The sequence below is a fragment of the Myotis daubentonii genome, chromosome 19, assembly GCF_963259705.1.
Source record: "Myotis daubentonii chromosome 19, mMyoDau2.1, whole genome shotgun sequence".
Taxonomy (NCBI): domain Eukaryota; kingdom Metazoa; phylum Chordata; class Mammalia; order Chiroptera; family Vespertilionidae; genus Myotis; species Myotis daubentonii.
Genome location: NC_081858.1, coordinates 11,994,420 through 12,011,852, shown reverse-complemented (window position 1 = coordinate 12,011,852; position 17,433 = coordinate 11,994,420). Strand labels below are relative to the sequence as shown.

The following is a 17,433-nucleotide window of genomic DNA, read 5'->3' as shown; positions in this document are numbered from 1 at the left end:
ACCTGTGGCCATCACCGCCCCCCTGGATCGCTGCAGCGCCCACCAGGGGGCGGTAGCGCCCACTTTGGGAATCACTGTGCTAAGGCCGTATGCCTAAAGTTAGAGGGACATGTTCTATATCTTTGTTCAAATTAAAGGCAACACATTTGTGGGGAGAACAGCGGAGCATGTTGGACAGACAAAATAAACTGAACTCCACGACAAGTTATACATCTCTGCTGCATTTATTGTCTTGGAGGGCTGCTTTGAAATATAAAAGGTGGAGATCCAGCATTAATTTTCATTATTAAAAGTAAAGAGGGCCCTAGCTGATCGATAGAGTGCAGGCCGGCTGACTGAAATGTCCCGGGTTCCATTCCCATCAAGGGCACATACCCCAGTTACAGGCTAGATCCTCATGTGGGAGGCAACCAATCTATGTGTCTCTCTCACATCAATGTTTCTCTCTCTGTCTCTCACCCTCCAGTCGCAAAAATCAATGGAAAAATATTCTCGGGTGAAGATTAACAACAAAAAGTAAAGGAGGCCAACCATCTACACTAATAAAAGAGAAAAATGGTAATTGGCGTACGACGCTACCCTTTTCATTGGCTAATCAGGGCTATATGCAAATTAACTGCCAACTAAGATTGGCAGTTAACTGCCAACTAAGATTGGTAGTTAACTGCCAACAAGATGGCGGTTAATTTGCATATGTAGGTGCTGGGGTCCAACCCCAGCGGGTCCAGGGGTCCCCAAAGGTGTGGACAGAGTTGGCAAAGACTATCCACCCTTTTCCTATGGTGGAGTCCTATCCGTCCCGAGTGCCGGGCGCTTACCTAGGGGTCCCTGTTCGGGCGCCATATGCCGTGGTCCAGCCCCAGCAGGTCCAGAGGTCCCCAAAGGTGTGGACGGAGTCGGCGAAGAAGGAAGGACACGGAGACAGTGTTCAGTTGATCAGCAGCCTAGCCAGGATCTCCAGCCAGGATCTCCAGCCAAGTTCTGGTCCGGACCTCCAGAGAGGTTCTGCTTCGGATCTCCAGCCAGGTTCTGTGGCCATGTTCCCTCGCTAGGTTCTCCAGCCAGGTTCTGTCTGAGATCTCCAGCCAGGTTCGGTCACCAGGTTCTAGTCAGGTTCTCTTGCCATATTTCTGTAGTCAGGTTCAGTCCAGGATCTTTTGCCATGTTCTCTCCAGTGAAGTTCTTCTGTCTGTAGGTTCTGTGTAGGTTCTGTCTTCTTGGCTCTCTTCTAAGTTCTGTCTCTTTCTGTCTTGTTACATCTGTATTTATACCAGTTGATTCAATCCTATCAATCTCTATTACAAAGGTTAGGGCGTTTCTTATCTCCATTCCAGGGAGTAAAGATTATGTAGCTTAAGCATGATTGTTCATAGTTAAAGTGATTAACTACCCGCCTGGCACTTAGTTGAGGGGTTTTATTCCCTCCCTAACTTCAGGGGAAAATCCCTACCTGGAGAAACAACCTTTCTCAGAGAGGTGACCTTCGTTAAAACACATAGTGCCAAGAAGGTGAGCAAACATTTTAAGAACAGTATGCCATATATGCCAGGTCCTTTGAAACAGCAAGGATGGACCGGCTCCTGGCATGTAGGCACAATGCAGGGAGGCGAAAGGGAAAGCAGGAAGAAGCCCCCTGCCACTGACAGTGATCGGAAACTCAGGGGGGAGCTAAGAGCTGGGGGGCAGGGCAAAGGTGGCCCTGGGGCCTGGGGCCACCTTTGCCCTGCCCCCCAGCCATGATCGGAGAATCAGGCGCCTTTGCCGCCCTGGCCAGTGATAGCAGGAAGTAGGGGTGGAGCCAGCGATGGGAGCTGGGCATGGTCGAAGCTGGCAGTCCCAGGAGCTAGGAGTCCCTTGCCTGGGCCTAAAGCGAAGCCCACGATCGCGAGGCCGCTGCCGGAGCCGGACGCCTCAGCCAGAGGCGTCCTGCAGGGGCAGGGGCGGAGCCCGCGCGATCGCGGCGCCCCCCGCTGCCACTGCAGGTCCCCGCTGCCCGGGGCCGGACGCCTAGGCCAGAGGCGTTAGGCCTGGGCAGGGGCGGAGCCTGCAACCGTGGGGAGCTGGGGGTCCCCTGCCCAGGCCTGACACCTCTGCCGGAGGCCTCAGGCCTGGTCAAGGGGCCGATCCGGTGATTGGTGATCGGAGGGTGATGAGGGTCAACTCCTCTGGCCGAAGCATCAGGCCTGGGCGGGGGGCTGGAGGTCCCCTGCCCAGGCCTGATGCCTGGGCCAGAGGCATCAGGCCTGGGTGGAGGGCGGAGCCGGGGATTGGGGGGATATGATGGTCCCCTTGCCCAGGCCTGAAGCCTGAGTCAGAGGTGTCAGGCTTGGGCGGGGGGTGGAGCAAGCGATCAGAGGGAGATGGGGGTCCCCTGCCCAGGCATGATTCCTGGGCCAGAGGCCTCAGGCCTGGGCGGGGGCCAGAGCCAGTGATTGGGGGAAATGGGGGTCCCCTGTCCAAGCCTGACACCTCTGGCGGAGGCGTCAGGCCTGGGCAAGGGGCCGATCAGGCGATCAGAGGGTGATGGGGGTCTACGCCTCTGGCCGAGGCATCAGGCCTGGGCTGGGGGCAGAACCAGTGATGGGGGAAAATGAGGGTCCCAGAGGCGTCAGGCCTGGGCAAGGGGCCAATCCTGTGATTGGAGGGTGATGGGGGTCAACGCCTGAGGGCTCCCAGTATGTGAGAGGGGGCAGGCTGGGCTGAGGGACACCCCCCCCACACACACACCCAGTGCACGAATTTCGTGCACCGGGCCCCTAGTATGTCTATAACAGTAGGTCCTTTTCAATCTCTTGGAGATAGACTGGTTCATCAAAGGGATTTTTGATTTGTGTCTTAGGCCACTTTTTTCTTTCTGAGATCAAATTTCTAGTTTATTATTCACTGCTGTATCTCTAGGACTTAGCACAGTGTCTGGCACATTGGAGAGGTATAGATGAATGGAACTGGAGCTGTGACAAACTGGATTGAAAACATTGTATAGGGAATTCATTGTGGAGGGCTATGAATTACAGTCTACGGATTTTGTAGTTAATTAGGAAGGAAACAGACTCACCATAGGGAGGTATTAGCTACTATTTCAGGTAAGGATACAAGGCCACTTATAACGTGACCTGGCTGTCTCCAAATGGCATTTGTGAATACTGAGAAAAAATTTGTTCACGCTTTAAAAGAGGTAAATGAAAATCCAAAACTTTGAGTTTAAATATTGACATAACGAATCAAACACAAATTTTAAAGGTGCAAATTCAATCCGTTGCTTTTTAACACAATCTTTTAAAAAATATATATTTTATTGATTTTTTTTTTTTTTTTTTTTTTACAGAGAGGAAGGAAGAGGGATAGACAGAAACATTAATCAGCTGCCTTCTGCACACCCCCTATTGGGGATGTGCCCGCAACCAAGGTACATGCCCTTGACCGGAATCGAACCTGGGACCTTTCAGTCCGCAGGCCGACGCTCTATCCACTGAGCCAAACCGGTTAGGGCTTAACACAATTTTTTTTTAAAACATTTTTTTTAAAAAATATATATTTTATTGATTTTTTACAGAGAGGAAGGGAGAGGGATAGAGAGTCAGAAACATCGATGAGAGAGAAACATCGACCAGCCGCCTCCTGCACATCCCCCACTGGGGATGTGCCCGCAACCCAGGTACATGCCCTTGACCGGAATCGAACCTGGGACCTTTCAGTCCGCAGGCCGACGCTCTATCCACTGAGCCAAACCGGTTTCGGCTTAACACAATCTTATTTTTTTTTTTAATATATTTTATTGATTTTTTACAGTGAGGAAGGGAGAGAGATAGAGAGTTAGAAACATCGATGAGAGAGAAACATCGATCAGCTGCCTCCTGCACATCTCCTACTGGGGATATGCCCGCAACCCAGGTACATGCCCTTGACCGGAATCGAACCTGGGACCCTTCAGTCCGCAGGCCGACGCTCTATCCACTGAGCCAAACCGGTTTCGGCGTTAACACAATCTTTTAAAAATTTAATTTTAATTGTTTTCAAATGAAATGAACAAATGGCAGCCCCCAGGAGGTTCAACCCCGGCCCCCAAATGTGGACCCACTTTAACTCGGTCCTAGTCAAAGTCGCCCGGGAACCTGCTCTCCTTCCGCAAGAGTTTCTGTAGGGACTTAGTTTGTAGGTGCAACGTCTTTGTCCCCACCCTCTACGGCACTCTGGGACATTCTGATTGGCTGTGGCTCTAATATGGCTTCCCTGATTGGCCGACGGCATGCCGCGAGCGCGAAGTAGCCGGTTCCCTGGGATACCGCCCGGGCTGGTTGAGGCGGAGGGCGGGTTGTAGTGGCAGGAGTCCGGCACACCATGGCCAGTGTCCACGAAAGCCTCTACTTCAACCCCATGATGACCAATGGCGTGGTCCATGCCAACGTGTTCGGCATCAAAGACTGGGTGACGCCGTATAAGATCGCGGTGCTGGTGCTGCTGAACGAGATGGGCCGCACGGGCGAGGCTGCCGTGAGCCTCATGGAGCGGCGGAGGCTCAACCAGCTGCTTCTGCCTCTGCTGCAGGTGAGGGGCCCCGCTGGCTCCCGTTCTTCCAGCAAACTTCCCTGAGCACCTGCTCTGTGCCTGACGTTTACTTGGGCCTGGGGGGACGGGGGTCCATCAGCTAACGCTTGGCCTTGGAGGACCGCGAAAAAGGAAAGATAATGCCACCAGCTAACACTTAATGAGTGTTTACTATGGGCCAGGTGCTTGACATGCATGTTTTCGCAGGTTCATATCTGGCTCCAGCATTTGTTAGCTCAGCGACTGGGCGAAGAGTTGCTTTTTCAGGTCTTCTGATTTCTGCAGAATGGGGCTGGCTACACGTAGTCCTGAGTGTGTGTGTGTGTGTGTGTGTGTGTGTGTGTGTGTGTGACACATGAATCCTATGGATTCTGTATCTGACCTAGAGGACATTAATAAGTAGTAATAATGACATAAGATTAACAGTGAACATCGATTGCGTGCTAAGCATTTTATTTCATTTTATAGCATTTACTAGTTGTGGGGCTTGAGCAAGTTCTCCAGCCTATTTGGGTCCTGGTTTCTGCAAAATGGGAACAATAATAGAAACTATGTCATGGTATGGCTGTATTAACTGAGAAGACCCATGGGAAACACATCGCAGTGTGTGGCACACAATAATTACTCAGTATTGGCGATTTTAATGTGTTCTCCTGGGGCACGTACCTTCCCATATATCAGTTGTGTTTTTTCCATTTATTTGTAATTATATGTCTGCTGCCTCTCCCCTACTAGACTATAACCTCTATAAGGGCAGTGCTTTGTCCTATTTTTCTTCTTTTTGTGCCCTGGAAGCCAACTACAGCACCTAAATAAATATGTAGAATAAGTGAAATGTGGTATGCCCTTTTGTTTAGTTTTAAATCTCAGTTAGATTGTAGTCTTTTTTTTAAAGTTATAGATCGATTTTAGGGAGGAAGAGAAACATAGATTTGTTGTTCCACTTATATGTGCTTTTATTATATGTGCTCTGACTAGCGATTGAACCTGCAATCTTGGCATATCAGAGGATGATGTTCCAACCAACTGAGCTACCTGGTCAGGGTCAAGATTGTAGTCTTCTTGATAACAGAGGTTGCATACTCTCGGTCTCTAATGGTACCTTATATGGACTTGGACACATAGTATGTCTGCCTGTCTTACAAGGTTTTGGGAAGGATCAAATGAGATATGTTTTGAAAAAATAGGACACCTTTGTTTGTATAATGTTTTCCAGTTCACAGAGCACTTTGCATTATCTTACTTAATCTTTGCCACAAAGGAGATAATTATTATTATCTCCATTTTACTAGGGCTCAGGAGGCTACAAGTTTACATGATTACAAAACTAAGAAGGAAGGAAAGATGCATCCTTGGACTACAGATTCAATGTATTTTCCCCCTATTTTAAACCATTCACTGACTAAACGAGAACGATAGGCAATTTTCAAGTATTAATTTATCGTTTTAGATATTTTTTTCCTCCTTTCTCTTTTGAGATTTCATGTTTGGAATAATTGTTAAAGCAGAGGGGTTGATAAATGAATTCATGTTTGCTGCTGTTTATCATTCTCCAGTTCTTTAAAATTTATCCATAACCTTCCTATCTCCCTTTGCTCAGGGCCCAGATATTACACTGACTAAACTGTACAAGTTAATTGAAGAATCTTGTCCTCAGCTTGCAAATTCAGTACAAATCAGGTAAACTTTTTTTTCTCTATATATGAAAAGTTGTCAAAGTAGATGTAAAATGGAAAAGTGCACATGTTAATTAATTATTTAAAAAATATATCTTTGTTCTTTTAGGTTTAATTTTTTTGAAAAATGGTTAACATTAAATGTACTGCTTCAAAATTTATTTTTTCAATCTACCTTTTCCTTTTTTAAATTATTTTTTTAATCCTCACTGAGGATATTTTTCCATTGATTTTTAGAGAGAGTGGAAAAGAGAGGAAAAGACAGAGAGAAATATCGACGTGAGAGAAACACATCAATTGGTTGCCTCTGGCACGTGCCTGACCAGGGCCCGGCCCTAGGAGAAGCCTGCAACTGAGGTACGTGCCCTTGACTGGACTCGAACCTGGGACCCTTCGGTCCACAGGCCCGATGCTCTATCTACTGAGCCAAACCGGCTTCGGGCTACCTTTTCCTTTTTTTTTAAAATTTGTTTCTGGCGCCCATGACCGGAATCGAACCTGGGATCCTTGGGTCCACAGGCCAACGCTCTATCCACTGACCCAAACCAGTCCAGGCTACCTTTTCCTTTTTAATTGTTGCAGAGAATTCCAATTTTTTTGGCTGACAAGTTTTATGATCAAGAAAACATCAGCAATGATACTTTTCAGAATATAGGAATGACATTTTGGATGATTAAGTTTGTTTTATGTGCCACCATTTTTATGTGAAACTCTGAATTGCTTTTAAATATATTTATTTTAGGTAAATATGAAACATGGGAAGGTGTTCAAAGGGCCTACTTAAAATACACACCTCAATTTTCTCATTCAGAATCAAACTGATGGCTGAAGGCGAATTGAAGGATATGGAACAATTTTTTGATGACCTGTCAGATTCTTTTTCTGGAACTGAACCAGAGGTTCACAAAACAAGTGTAGTAGGTATGAAGTTCTTCTGAGGAGAGCAGAGAATATGTTCATTGAAGTGAGCAGCTTTCTAGATCACATCTGTCATTACTCTGCAGTATCTGAACAAATACATGTTTTCATTTGTGTTTATTGCCTTGCCATTTTGATCTGTGTTTAAACAGTTGTCTTGTGGAAAAGACAAGTTTTGTCTATGATAGCCAAGGTATTGGCCTGGTCTGGGTGGCTCTTAGGGTTTCTCAGCTCTTTCTCATAGTCTTCTGGGTCACTTGTCTGCATTTCATAACTCTTAAGTCAGGGTCATCAACTAAACTTCTATGAAGAGAAGTAAGTAAATTTTAAGGTGAGGGCAAATGTGACATCTTTTGATGCTTTTCTATTGGCTTTATATCCATGCTCTATCCACCTGGCTTTATTTCATAGTAGTATTTGTTATTCAACATCAGTTATTTATTGATAACTTACTTCTATCCTATGTGCCAGGATGTGGACTTAAAAGATAGACATGGACCTTCTTTTTTATTTTTTTAATCTTAACTTGAGGATATGTTTATTGATTTTAGAGAGAGAGAGAGAGAGAGAGAGAGAGAAAGAAAGAAACATCGATTGATTGCCTCTCGTATGTGCCACAACCAGGGATGAAACTGCAACCTAAGAATGAGCCCTCACCGGGAATCAACCTGATACCTTTAGGTATACAGGAGGACACTCCAACCAACTGAGCCACACTGACCAGGGCTGGAGTTTCCTCTTTTTTTTTTTTTTTCTCATATATTTTTATTGATTTCAGAGAGGAAGGAAGAGTGAAAGAGAGATAGAAACTTCAGTGATGAGAATCATTGATCAGCTGCCTCCTGCATGCCCTCTACTGGGGATCGAGCCCACAACCTGGGCACATGCCCTTGACTGTAATTGAACCCGGGACCCTTCAGTCCACAGGCTGACGCTCTACCCACTGAGCCAAACCAGCTAGCGCTGGATCTTCTTTTTTATGGAGATTGCATTTGAGTAGGGTAGGGCCAGATGAAAAAAAGTAAATAAATAAGATAATTTCAGATAGTTATAATAGTCAAGAAAAAAATATATTGTGTGGATAACGATGGTGGAATGTGGGTGTGAGCACTGGGCCCTCAATAAGAAGAAACCAGATTTGTAAAGAGTGGGGAAGAACATTCTAGGCAGAAGGAATAGCAACTTCAAGTGTCTTTTTTTTTTTAATTCTTTTGAAGGAAGAATTGCAACAAACAGTCACCAAATTTGTGTATTCCGATTTCATTTAATGCCTTCACCTTGTCTGTGTCGTCTTTTGTAGGCTTATTTCTGCGTCACATGATCTTGGCCTACAGTAAGCTTTCTTTTAGCCAAGTGTTTAAACTGTACACTGCCCTTCAACAGTACTTCCAAAATGGTGAGAAAAAGACAGTGGAGGATGCTGATATGGAACTGACCAGCAGAGAAGAGGGCGAAAGAAAAATGGAAAAAGAAGAACTTGATGTGTCCATAAGGTAACTTGGGTTTTTCGGACAGGGGTCCCTTTCCTGCGAAATAGCACAGTAAATAATTGGAGCAAACCAGCAACCTTGGCGGATTAGAACAACGCTCTAACCCAGTGGTCGGCAAACTCCTTAGTCAACAGAGCCAACTATCAACAGTACTTCTTCAAAATAGACTCGCCCAGGCCGAAAACCGACTTCTGCGCATGGGCCACGAAGTTTCAATCGCACTGTACGTGTGCCCGCACATGGTATTTTGTGAAAGAGCCACACTCAAGGGGCCAAAGAGCCGCATGTGGCTCGCGAGCCACAGTTTGCCGACCACGGCTCTAATCCACCGAGCTTCCTGGCCAGGGCCTGGTTATAGGAGCAAGATTACAGTACTATTAACTCCTTCCAAAACCTCATCACTTAGAGTTGTCTATAAAGGCTTCTCATCTCTTGGAAAGGCAGTACAGTATGGGGTGAAGGGTCTGGCGCTAGAGTCAGAATCCTGGGTATGAATCCTTGCTCCTTCCCTTATTCCCTGTGAGGCCTTGGGCCAGTTACTTAACTCCTCTGTTTCAATTTCTTGATCTGCAAAATGGGAAGGATATCACCTCCTCAGAGGGTTAATGTAGGAATTAAATGATAAATTTATATAAAGTGTTTAGAACGGTTCCTGGTATGTGGCAAGCATTCAACAACTATTCACTGTTCTTCTCTAATTTCTCTTCTAGTTAAGTCCCCTAAGGAAGGCTTCCAAGCAACAGTATGATCTTTGTTTGTACTACTCTATAAGCTTAAAGTAGTAGAATGTCACTTCTTTAGAAATGTTAAAATTCAGACTTTTCATATTATGGTTTGGTTTTCTCCTAAATTTATCTGATATTTAATTAGGTCTAATCGCGTCTTTTTGTTTTTATCCTATTCTAAGAATTCATTTGCGTGTAAGCCAGTGTATTTACTGTTAAGGTGCATGGTTTCAGAGAATAGTGTATATTTAGTAAACTGAATTGCTCACTGATATGAAAGATATTCTTTAAAAGTTATTCTAATTAAGTATTATACTTTGTCCAAAAAGAAATGCTTCTACTTGTTATAGGATATTTCTTTACTTTGCAAGATATATTTTATACACTCCTTGATTCTTTTAAAAAGGAAAATTTCAATTTTTTCTCTTTTTGTGATTTTTCTAATGTTTTATTGTGTTATCAGAAGTTTCTCACTTTAGCACTTTCTATTTTTTTTATTTATTTATAGTTATTGGAATGATTTTAGGTATGTTTTTTTCAGGGAAATTATTTTTCTTGCCCTAGAAATTTGTATTAAAATTAGAAAGGAGAAAGTATTATTGAATAGCCTACAAATCTCCCATCTTACAATGAAATCATTCCTATTTAAAAGTGGGAACCTAACTGGTAATTTAGAAGGGAGAGAATAAATATCTTTCAGGCGTTTTTAAAAATGTTTACCAGGTGTTTTTAAAAATCCACGTACAGACGGAAGCGCAAACTGAAATTTAGCTTCAGCTTTTCATTTGCCCGTTGTTGCCAAGGGGCAGCTCTGTGTCCTGCGGTAAGAAATCAGGCTGACAGGATCACAGCTTGTCAGGCGGCAGTGGAGCCTGCTAGCCTGCCTGCTGCTGGAAGCAGTCTCTCTGCTGCTGAGTCGACGCCGCCAAAGCAGAAATTCTCTGGTTTTCCTTCACCTGCCAGAGATCTGATATAAATCTCCCAAATTCATTAATGTTCAAAAATACTTATCAAGTGCTTCCTGGTGCCAGGCACTGTGAGGGGCTGTGCTGTCAGTGAAAAGGGAGGTGGAGGGTCAGGTAGTAGGTAACTGAAAGAAGAAGTAGTGTAATTTCGGAGTCAGTAGGACAATGAAGTAGGACACAAGGATAGAAAATGGCTGTGGGGTGCTCTTTGGGAAGGTCTCTCTCTCTCTTTTTAAATACATTTTTATTGATTTCAGAGAGGAAGGGAAAGGGAAAGATAGATAGAAACATTGATGATGAGTCCTAACCAGTTTGGCTCAGTGGATAGAGTGTCGGCCTGCGGACTCAAGGGTCTCAGGTTTGATTGCCGTCAAGGGCATGTACCTTGGTTACGGGCACATCCCCAAGTAGGGAGTGTGCAGGAGGCATCTGATCGATGTTTCTCTCTCATCGATGTTTCTGACTCTCCCTTTCTCTCTGTAAAAAAAAAAAATCAATAAAATATATTATTTAAAAAAAAAGAAACATCAATGATGAGAGAATCATCGTTCTGCTACCTCCTGCACGCCCCCCACTGGGGATTGAGCCTGCAACCCAGGCATGTGCTCTGACTGGGAATCAAACCGTGACCTCCAGGTTCATAGGTCAACGATCAGTTGCTGAGCCACACAGGCCGGGCTGGGAAGGTCTCTAGAAGACGGGGAGCTCAGTGACGAAGGAGCGAGTCCTGAGAAGAATTGCCAGAGCACATGGCAGACACGGAGCCCCCAAGTCAGGACAAGCTGACGTATTGGAGGGACAGGCAGAAGGAGGGGCTGGGTCACACCCTCTGGTCACACACTTGGGAAGGGCTCAGGTCCTCATGGCCTTAGATGTTCAGTAACTGTTCTCTCTCTCGGTCTCTCCTCTTCCCTGATTTTGACCTGTCACTGCATCACTCAGAAATCTCCGGAGATACCACAGGTTCTCCCCACCTGTGTCTGAGGCCTCCACAACGATCTTTCTGACCTTACCTTCTGTCCTTGGCTGGGATCCTTTACCCCCACTAGCCAGGTCTGCTTGTATGCCCCCAGGCCTTTTCCCTTTCTGCCTCTCTTGTTTTCTTTTCCTGGAATGCCTTCCTCTTTCCTCATCATTTTCCCCACTCCTTACCAACTTTCCAGTTCCTCACCACTCCGGCTGGAGTAATTTCTCCCTTTTATAAGTACAGAGTCCATACTCATCCTTGATATTTATCATTTACTGTCATCTTTGCACCTGGGCTGGTCCTAGCCTTTACCAAGACTATAGACCAAGCATGCCAAACTCGCTGGCGACCATTAAGATTTTGTATTTCCCCCCCAGGGCCTTGATTGGTGTTTTATGCCTTGCACATACTTTAAAAAACAAACAAAAAAAACCAATCCTTGCTGGTTGATTAATCCTATGTAAAATTCAAATATAGTGTTGGATTTGAGCCCTTTAGAGCAGTTTACAGGCTTCTTTTAAGAATCTGATGAATGCCATGTACTATCTCTACATTAAAAATGTACATTCATGCCGAAACCGGTTTGGCTCAGTGGATAGAGCGTCGGCCTGCGGACTGAGGGGTCCTAGGTTCGATTCCGGTCAAGGGCATGTGCCTGGGTTGTGGGCACGTCCCCAGTGGGAGGTGTGCAGGAGGCGGCTGATCGATGTTTCTCTCTCATCGATGTTTCTGGCTCTCTATCTCTCTCCCTTCCTCTCTGTAAAAAAATCAATAAAATATATATATATTTTTTAAAAAAAGTACATTCATGCTTACCTGGCAGGGAAGGTACCATGATCATGAAGGTGGTTTTCCCAGGGCGAGGCTTAGCCATTGCACTCCAGATGTGCTGACCCTGTGGTTTCCCCAAATGTGGGAAACTCAGCTGCATCATTTGTGATCTTGGAGAGCTGTGTTCGTGCTGTCTGCTGGACAGAAAAAGCACATTCATGCAAACTTTGCATGCAGTTTTATAAGGACCATGGACTCCTTCTAGCCCAGGGGTGGGCAAACTTTTTGACTCGAGGGCCACAATGGGTTCTTAAACTGGACCGGAGGGCCGGAACAAAAGCATGGATGGAGTGTTTGTGTGAACTAATATAAATTCAAAGTAAACATCATTACATAAAAGGGTACGGTCTTTTTTTTTTTTTTTAGTTTTATTCATTTTAAACGGGCCGGATTCGGCCCGCGGGCCGTAGTTTGCCCACGGCTGTTCTAGCCCATCCATGAATCCAGGTTAAGTGCCCTTTAGTTATAGCACTAGGAAGCCAAAAAGTCTGTCTCAGCTGATAATTGGATTCATAAACAAGGTATACTTGAGCCCTTTTTCTAAATGGAATGCCTCTATTGCTTCTGAAGGGCTACATTCCCCTCCATGTATTTGTGAGGCTCTGAGGAAGCAAAGGAAGGGGCAGTGAAGGGTGCCTTGGGCCACGATATTTTTATTTGCTCTTCCCAAGCTTGTTCATTCATGTCGGCCACGGTTGCCAGTATGGGAGCCAGAGCCAAATTTATAATAACTTCGTTTATAATAACTCTATTTGTCTTCGCTTGTAGCCATTTTCCTTTGTGTCATTTTGATTTTCTCACATATTGCTCCCATGTCCTTTGTTATAAGCCAGCCTAAATCTGTTTTGGGGGAATGGGGTTAAGTAAATAAGTCATTTGGTACTACTGAGTGTCATGGACTTCAGAGAAGAATGGGACAGTGGTGGTGTGTCCAGTTTCCTTCGGAGCCTCATCTGTCTCTAGCCTTTTTGTGTGCAGCCATATTTATTTCAAACCTAGGGTTTATTTTGTTTAAGGGATATGTTAAGAGAAAAGGGCTTGTTGCCCAGACACTTAACTGTTTTCCATTTGAGAACTTGGCCTGTGAAATTTTTTTCCATTTCCCTCTTGGTCACTACTGTGTCACTGATCTTTGTTAGGCCTGGGTCAGGGCTGGTTCTTGGCAGCTCCAATATTTGCAAAAGCTGACCCACTGCCTTGGGGATGGTTAGGTAATATTTATCAGAAATGAAATTAGGAGAATATTAGAGCAGCTCTTCCTAAAGTGTCTTCTGTGGGATGCTAGTGCTTCTTGAGAGGCATGAGGAAAGGATCCTTTGTGCAAGTGAGGTTGGTAAATGGTACGTTAAGTAAAAGGGAAGTTTCTTTCTGCTGGATTTCTCTAATGAATCATGAATCTCCAAGCAAGATAGAATATATACACCTTTCCTCAAATTCTTTAACCTCAGAATTTTCTTAGGATATCCATTTACATACAGTTTGCATGAAACAGTTTGAGATCTGCTGTAATTGACACAGAGTGCTAATACAAATACTATTTATGAGTAAATATTGATTTTATATTTACTGTAATCCTATTTAGAGAAGACTTTCTTCAGTGATAAAATAGTAATATTCATATTTTGACCTCAAAACAAGATTGTTTTATACTGTGCATGTATAGATTTGTCAAGTCTAGGTTTATATTAGTACATTTCTTGATTATCAGTTCTGTGTAATCTAAGCTTCTAGGCAAATGGTTATTTCTTAGGTGAAGCCTCCTTTTCCTGCCTTTGAATACAACACCATCTTGACTCTGTAGCATGGAGTTAGAAACTCTTCATTCATTTATTTCCCAAAATCTGAGTGTGTCTACATATAGCCCTGGTTATTCACATACAAATGCAGGTAAGAACAGCCCAGCTTGGCAGTGCATAGGTGCTATGATAAGCATCTAGGAGCCAGTGGGACCTCAAATGAGACATGTCAGGAGAGCTTCTTGGAGGCTGTGACTCATGTAATTTTGAATGATGGATGGTGTCCAGTCATCCAATAGTAGGGGGGCAGGTGGGCTCTGCAGGTTGTGGAGGCAGCAGGGGCACCTTATCATGACAGGAGACCCGTAAGGTGTTCATGAGGGCTGGGGTGTAGGTGACAGAAGGCAAAGGAGAGAGGCAGGACACCCATGAAGCACTGCACCTGCCCCGCTAAGCAGCGTGGACTTTATTTTGGAGGTGATGGGGTACCACTGAAGGGCTTAAAATCAGGGATAGCATGATAGATTTGCATTTTAGAAAGATCTGCTGAGAGCTGTGTAGAATTTAGGTCTATATTTGTCCACAATCTTTGTGAACTTTGTCAGGTCATTCAACATCATTTTTTAAGTATGTCTTTTCTATTCCTGAGAGGAGAGAATTAGTTGTAAAAGTTTTTGGCCCTGGCCAGATGTCTCAGTGTTTAGAGTGTGGTCCTGATATGCCAAAGTTAACGGTCAGGGCACATACAAGGATCAACCAATGAATACATAAGTGGAACAACGAATCATTGCTTTCTCTCTCTCTCTCTCTCTCTCTCTCTCTCTCTCTCTCTCTCTCTCTCCCTTACTTTCTCCTTAAAATCAATCAATTAAAAAAAAGGGGCTTTACTCTTCTGATAAAGAATCTGACTTTGTAAGCATTATCATTTTGCTATGGTGTATTATATGTATTTATTATTTTTGTTTTATATTTTGTAGAGAAGAGGAGGTATCTTGCAGTGGGCCCCTGTCCCAAAAACAAGCGGAGTTTTTTCTTTCTCAACAGGTAATGTTAATTCTCTAATTTATCATAAACTTAAAAAAAAATCATCTGATGTTGTTTGTCATGGCATATGCCTGTTATGTTGGTAGGTTTATTGGTAATTCTGCATTACCCCTTGTTCTTGGCCCTCTTTTCTTCACTAACAATGCTGTTACTTCCTATTTTGTAGTTTTATTTTTCTATTAAAGTTCTAATGCAGGTTCATTCAATAATGGTACATGACTAACACAGCCAAAAATGTGATTTAGGAGATGTGCTTCCCTTTCCCCAACATTTTATTATGGACATTAAAAAAAAAAATTGAAAAGCATTTTACAGTGAATATCCATATACTCTTCATCTGTATCCTATAGTTAATATTTTTCTGTTCAACACATATCTACCCATCCTCTATCCGGCCACCATTCCTTTTATTTATTTTTTTATGCATTTCAAGTTGCAGATATCAGTGCACTTCATCCCAAACATTTAAAAAATATATATATTCTTATTGATTTCAGAGAGGAAGGGAGAGAGAGGGAGATAGAAACTTCAATGATGAGAGAGAATCATTGATCGGCTGCCTCCTGCACGCTCCCTACTGGGGATTGAGCCCACAAGCCAGGCATGTGTCCTGACTGGAAATCAAACCATGACCTCCTGATTCATAACTTGACGTTCAACCCCTGAACCACACTGACTGGGCGGTCCCAAACATTTTTTGTTGGTGGTTTTAAGGCAGACTCTTTCATTTTCTCAGTAACATAAGCTAAACATTTTTCTCCCATGTTATCTTCAAGCAGACTTTTGATTTTTTGCTAGACTTTTCTAGTTTTCCCTGATTTTGTCCTTAAATTTCTTTCTGCAGAAAAATGTAGTGATCTAGCTAAAAGTGATAGGAACATACCTGCAGATGAATTTTAAACAAATTAGAAAAACTTGTCTAGCTATCAAGGAGAAAATATAGCTGGATCCTCACACTTTAGTATATTACAGGTGGATTAAAGGGGCAAATGTAAATATTTAAAGCTGTAATTAAACAAGAAGGAACTACAATATTAACTTTTAACTGATTTATGAATGGGGAAAGACTTTCTAAACATAAAAGCTGTGGAAGTAACATGTAGGAGAAGATAATTTGATTTTTTAGCATGAAGATAAAAAATGTCTGCATGTCAGAACACGTTCTAACAAGATTAAAAGGCAAACAACAAAATGGGGAAAGTATTTGCAATAAATATGACAGTCAAAGGGTTAATAGTTTTGTTTTAAGAATCATTTGTAGCCCTAACTGGTTTGGCGCAGTGGCTAGAGCATCGGCCTGCGGACTGAAGGGTCCCAGGTTCGATTCCAGTCAAGGGCATGTACCTTGGTTGTGGGCACATTCCCAGTAGGGGGTGTGCAAGAGGCAGCTGATCGATGTTTCTCTCTCATCGATGTTTCTAACTCTCTATCCCTCTCCCTTCCTCTCAGTAAAAAAAAAAATCAATAAAATATATTTTTTAAAAAAGAATAATTTGTAAAGACTACTTAATAATGAGACAGAGTTTGTAATATTAAATGAAAAGAGCACGAAGTAAAATTATGTATTCTAACTTTGTTAAAAAGATGGTGTGTGTATATATGTATACAGACACATATACATATATACATACATAGAAAAAAATATGCACTGGAATAAGATACACTGAAGAATTAATAATAGTGTTATTTCTGGGTGGAGGAATTACAGATGACTTTCGTTTTCTGTATGCTTTTCAATAGTTTTAGAATCTTCTGTAATGATATAATGAATTAAAATGGAATTAGAAATTATTATTACTTATAAAGAAAAATTTGTCTAGGTAGAATTGAATTAAGTGTCTATAACCCAGTTAAGTACTAATATTTAATTTGAAACTAGTTTTCTACATATCTTTTTTTTTTTTTTTTTTTTTTTAATTAAATCTTTATTGTTCAGATTATTACATTTGTTCCTTTTTTTTCCCCCCCATAACTCCCCTCCTCCCAGTTCCCGCCCCACCCTCCGCCCTCACTCCCCACCCACTGTCCTCATCCATAGGTGCACGATTTTTGTCCAGTCTCTTCCCACATCTCCCACACCCCTTTCCCCCCCAAGAATAGTCAGTCCATTCCCTTTCTATGTCCCTGATTCTATTATAATCAACAGTTCATTCTGTTCATCAGATTATTTATTCACTTGATTCTTAGATTCACTTGTTGATAGATGCATATTTGTTGTTCATAATTTGTATCTTTACCTTTTTCTTCCTCTTCCTCTTCTTAAAGGATACCTTTCAGCATTTCATATAATCCTGGTTTGGTGGTGATGAACTCCTTTAGCTTTTCCTTATCTGTGAAGCTCTTTATCTGACCTTCAATTCTGAATGATAGCTTTGCTGGATAAAGTAATCTTGGTTGTAGGTTCTTGATATTCATCACTTTGAATATTTCTTGCCACTCCCTTCTGGCCTGCAAAGTTTCTGTTGAGAAATCAGCTGACAGTCGTATGGGTAATCCCTTGTAGGTAACTGAGTTTCTTTCTCTTGCTGTTTTTAAG

At 43.1% G+C, this 17,433-nt stretch overlaps 1 protein-coding gene and 1 non-coding gene across 6 annotated transcripts in view; both read left to right on the top strand.

Annotated features, from left to right (window-relative positions):
- Positions 1–4,259: 4,259 nt before the first annotated feature.
- ANAPC5 (anaphase promoting complex subunit 5) overlaps positions 4,260–17,433 on the top strand; it is a 30,046-nt gene continuing 16,872 nt past the window's right edge. For 2 of the 5 annotated variants that reach the window (XM_059677052.1, XM_059677051.1), the window contains exons 1-5: positions 4,261–4,545; positions 6,146–6,225; positions 7,033–7,142; positions 8,440–8,632; positions 14,831–14,897. In XM_059677052.1, the coding sequence (XP_059533035.1) occupies positions 4,339–4,545; positions 6,146–6,225; positions 7,033–7,142; positions 8,440–8,632; positions 14,831–14,897 (657 nt within the window). In that variant the 5' untranslated portion in view covers positions 4,261–4,338. Of the gene's footprint in view, positions 4,546–6,145; positions 6,226–6,963; positions 7,143–8,439; positions 8,633–14,830; positions 14,898–17,433 lie in introns of all 5 variants that reach the window. The other 3 variants (XM_059677053.1, XM_059677049.1, XM_059677050.1) reach the window with 3 other exon arrangements.
- Positions 12,095–12,256, top strand: LOC132222321 (U1 spliceosomal RNA). Its single transcript, XR_009450190.1, has one exon. It is a non-coding gene; the product is annotated as a U1 spliceosomal RNA (small nuclear RNA).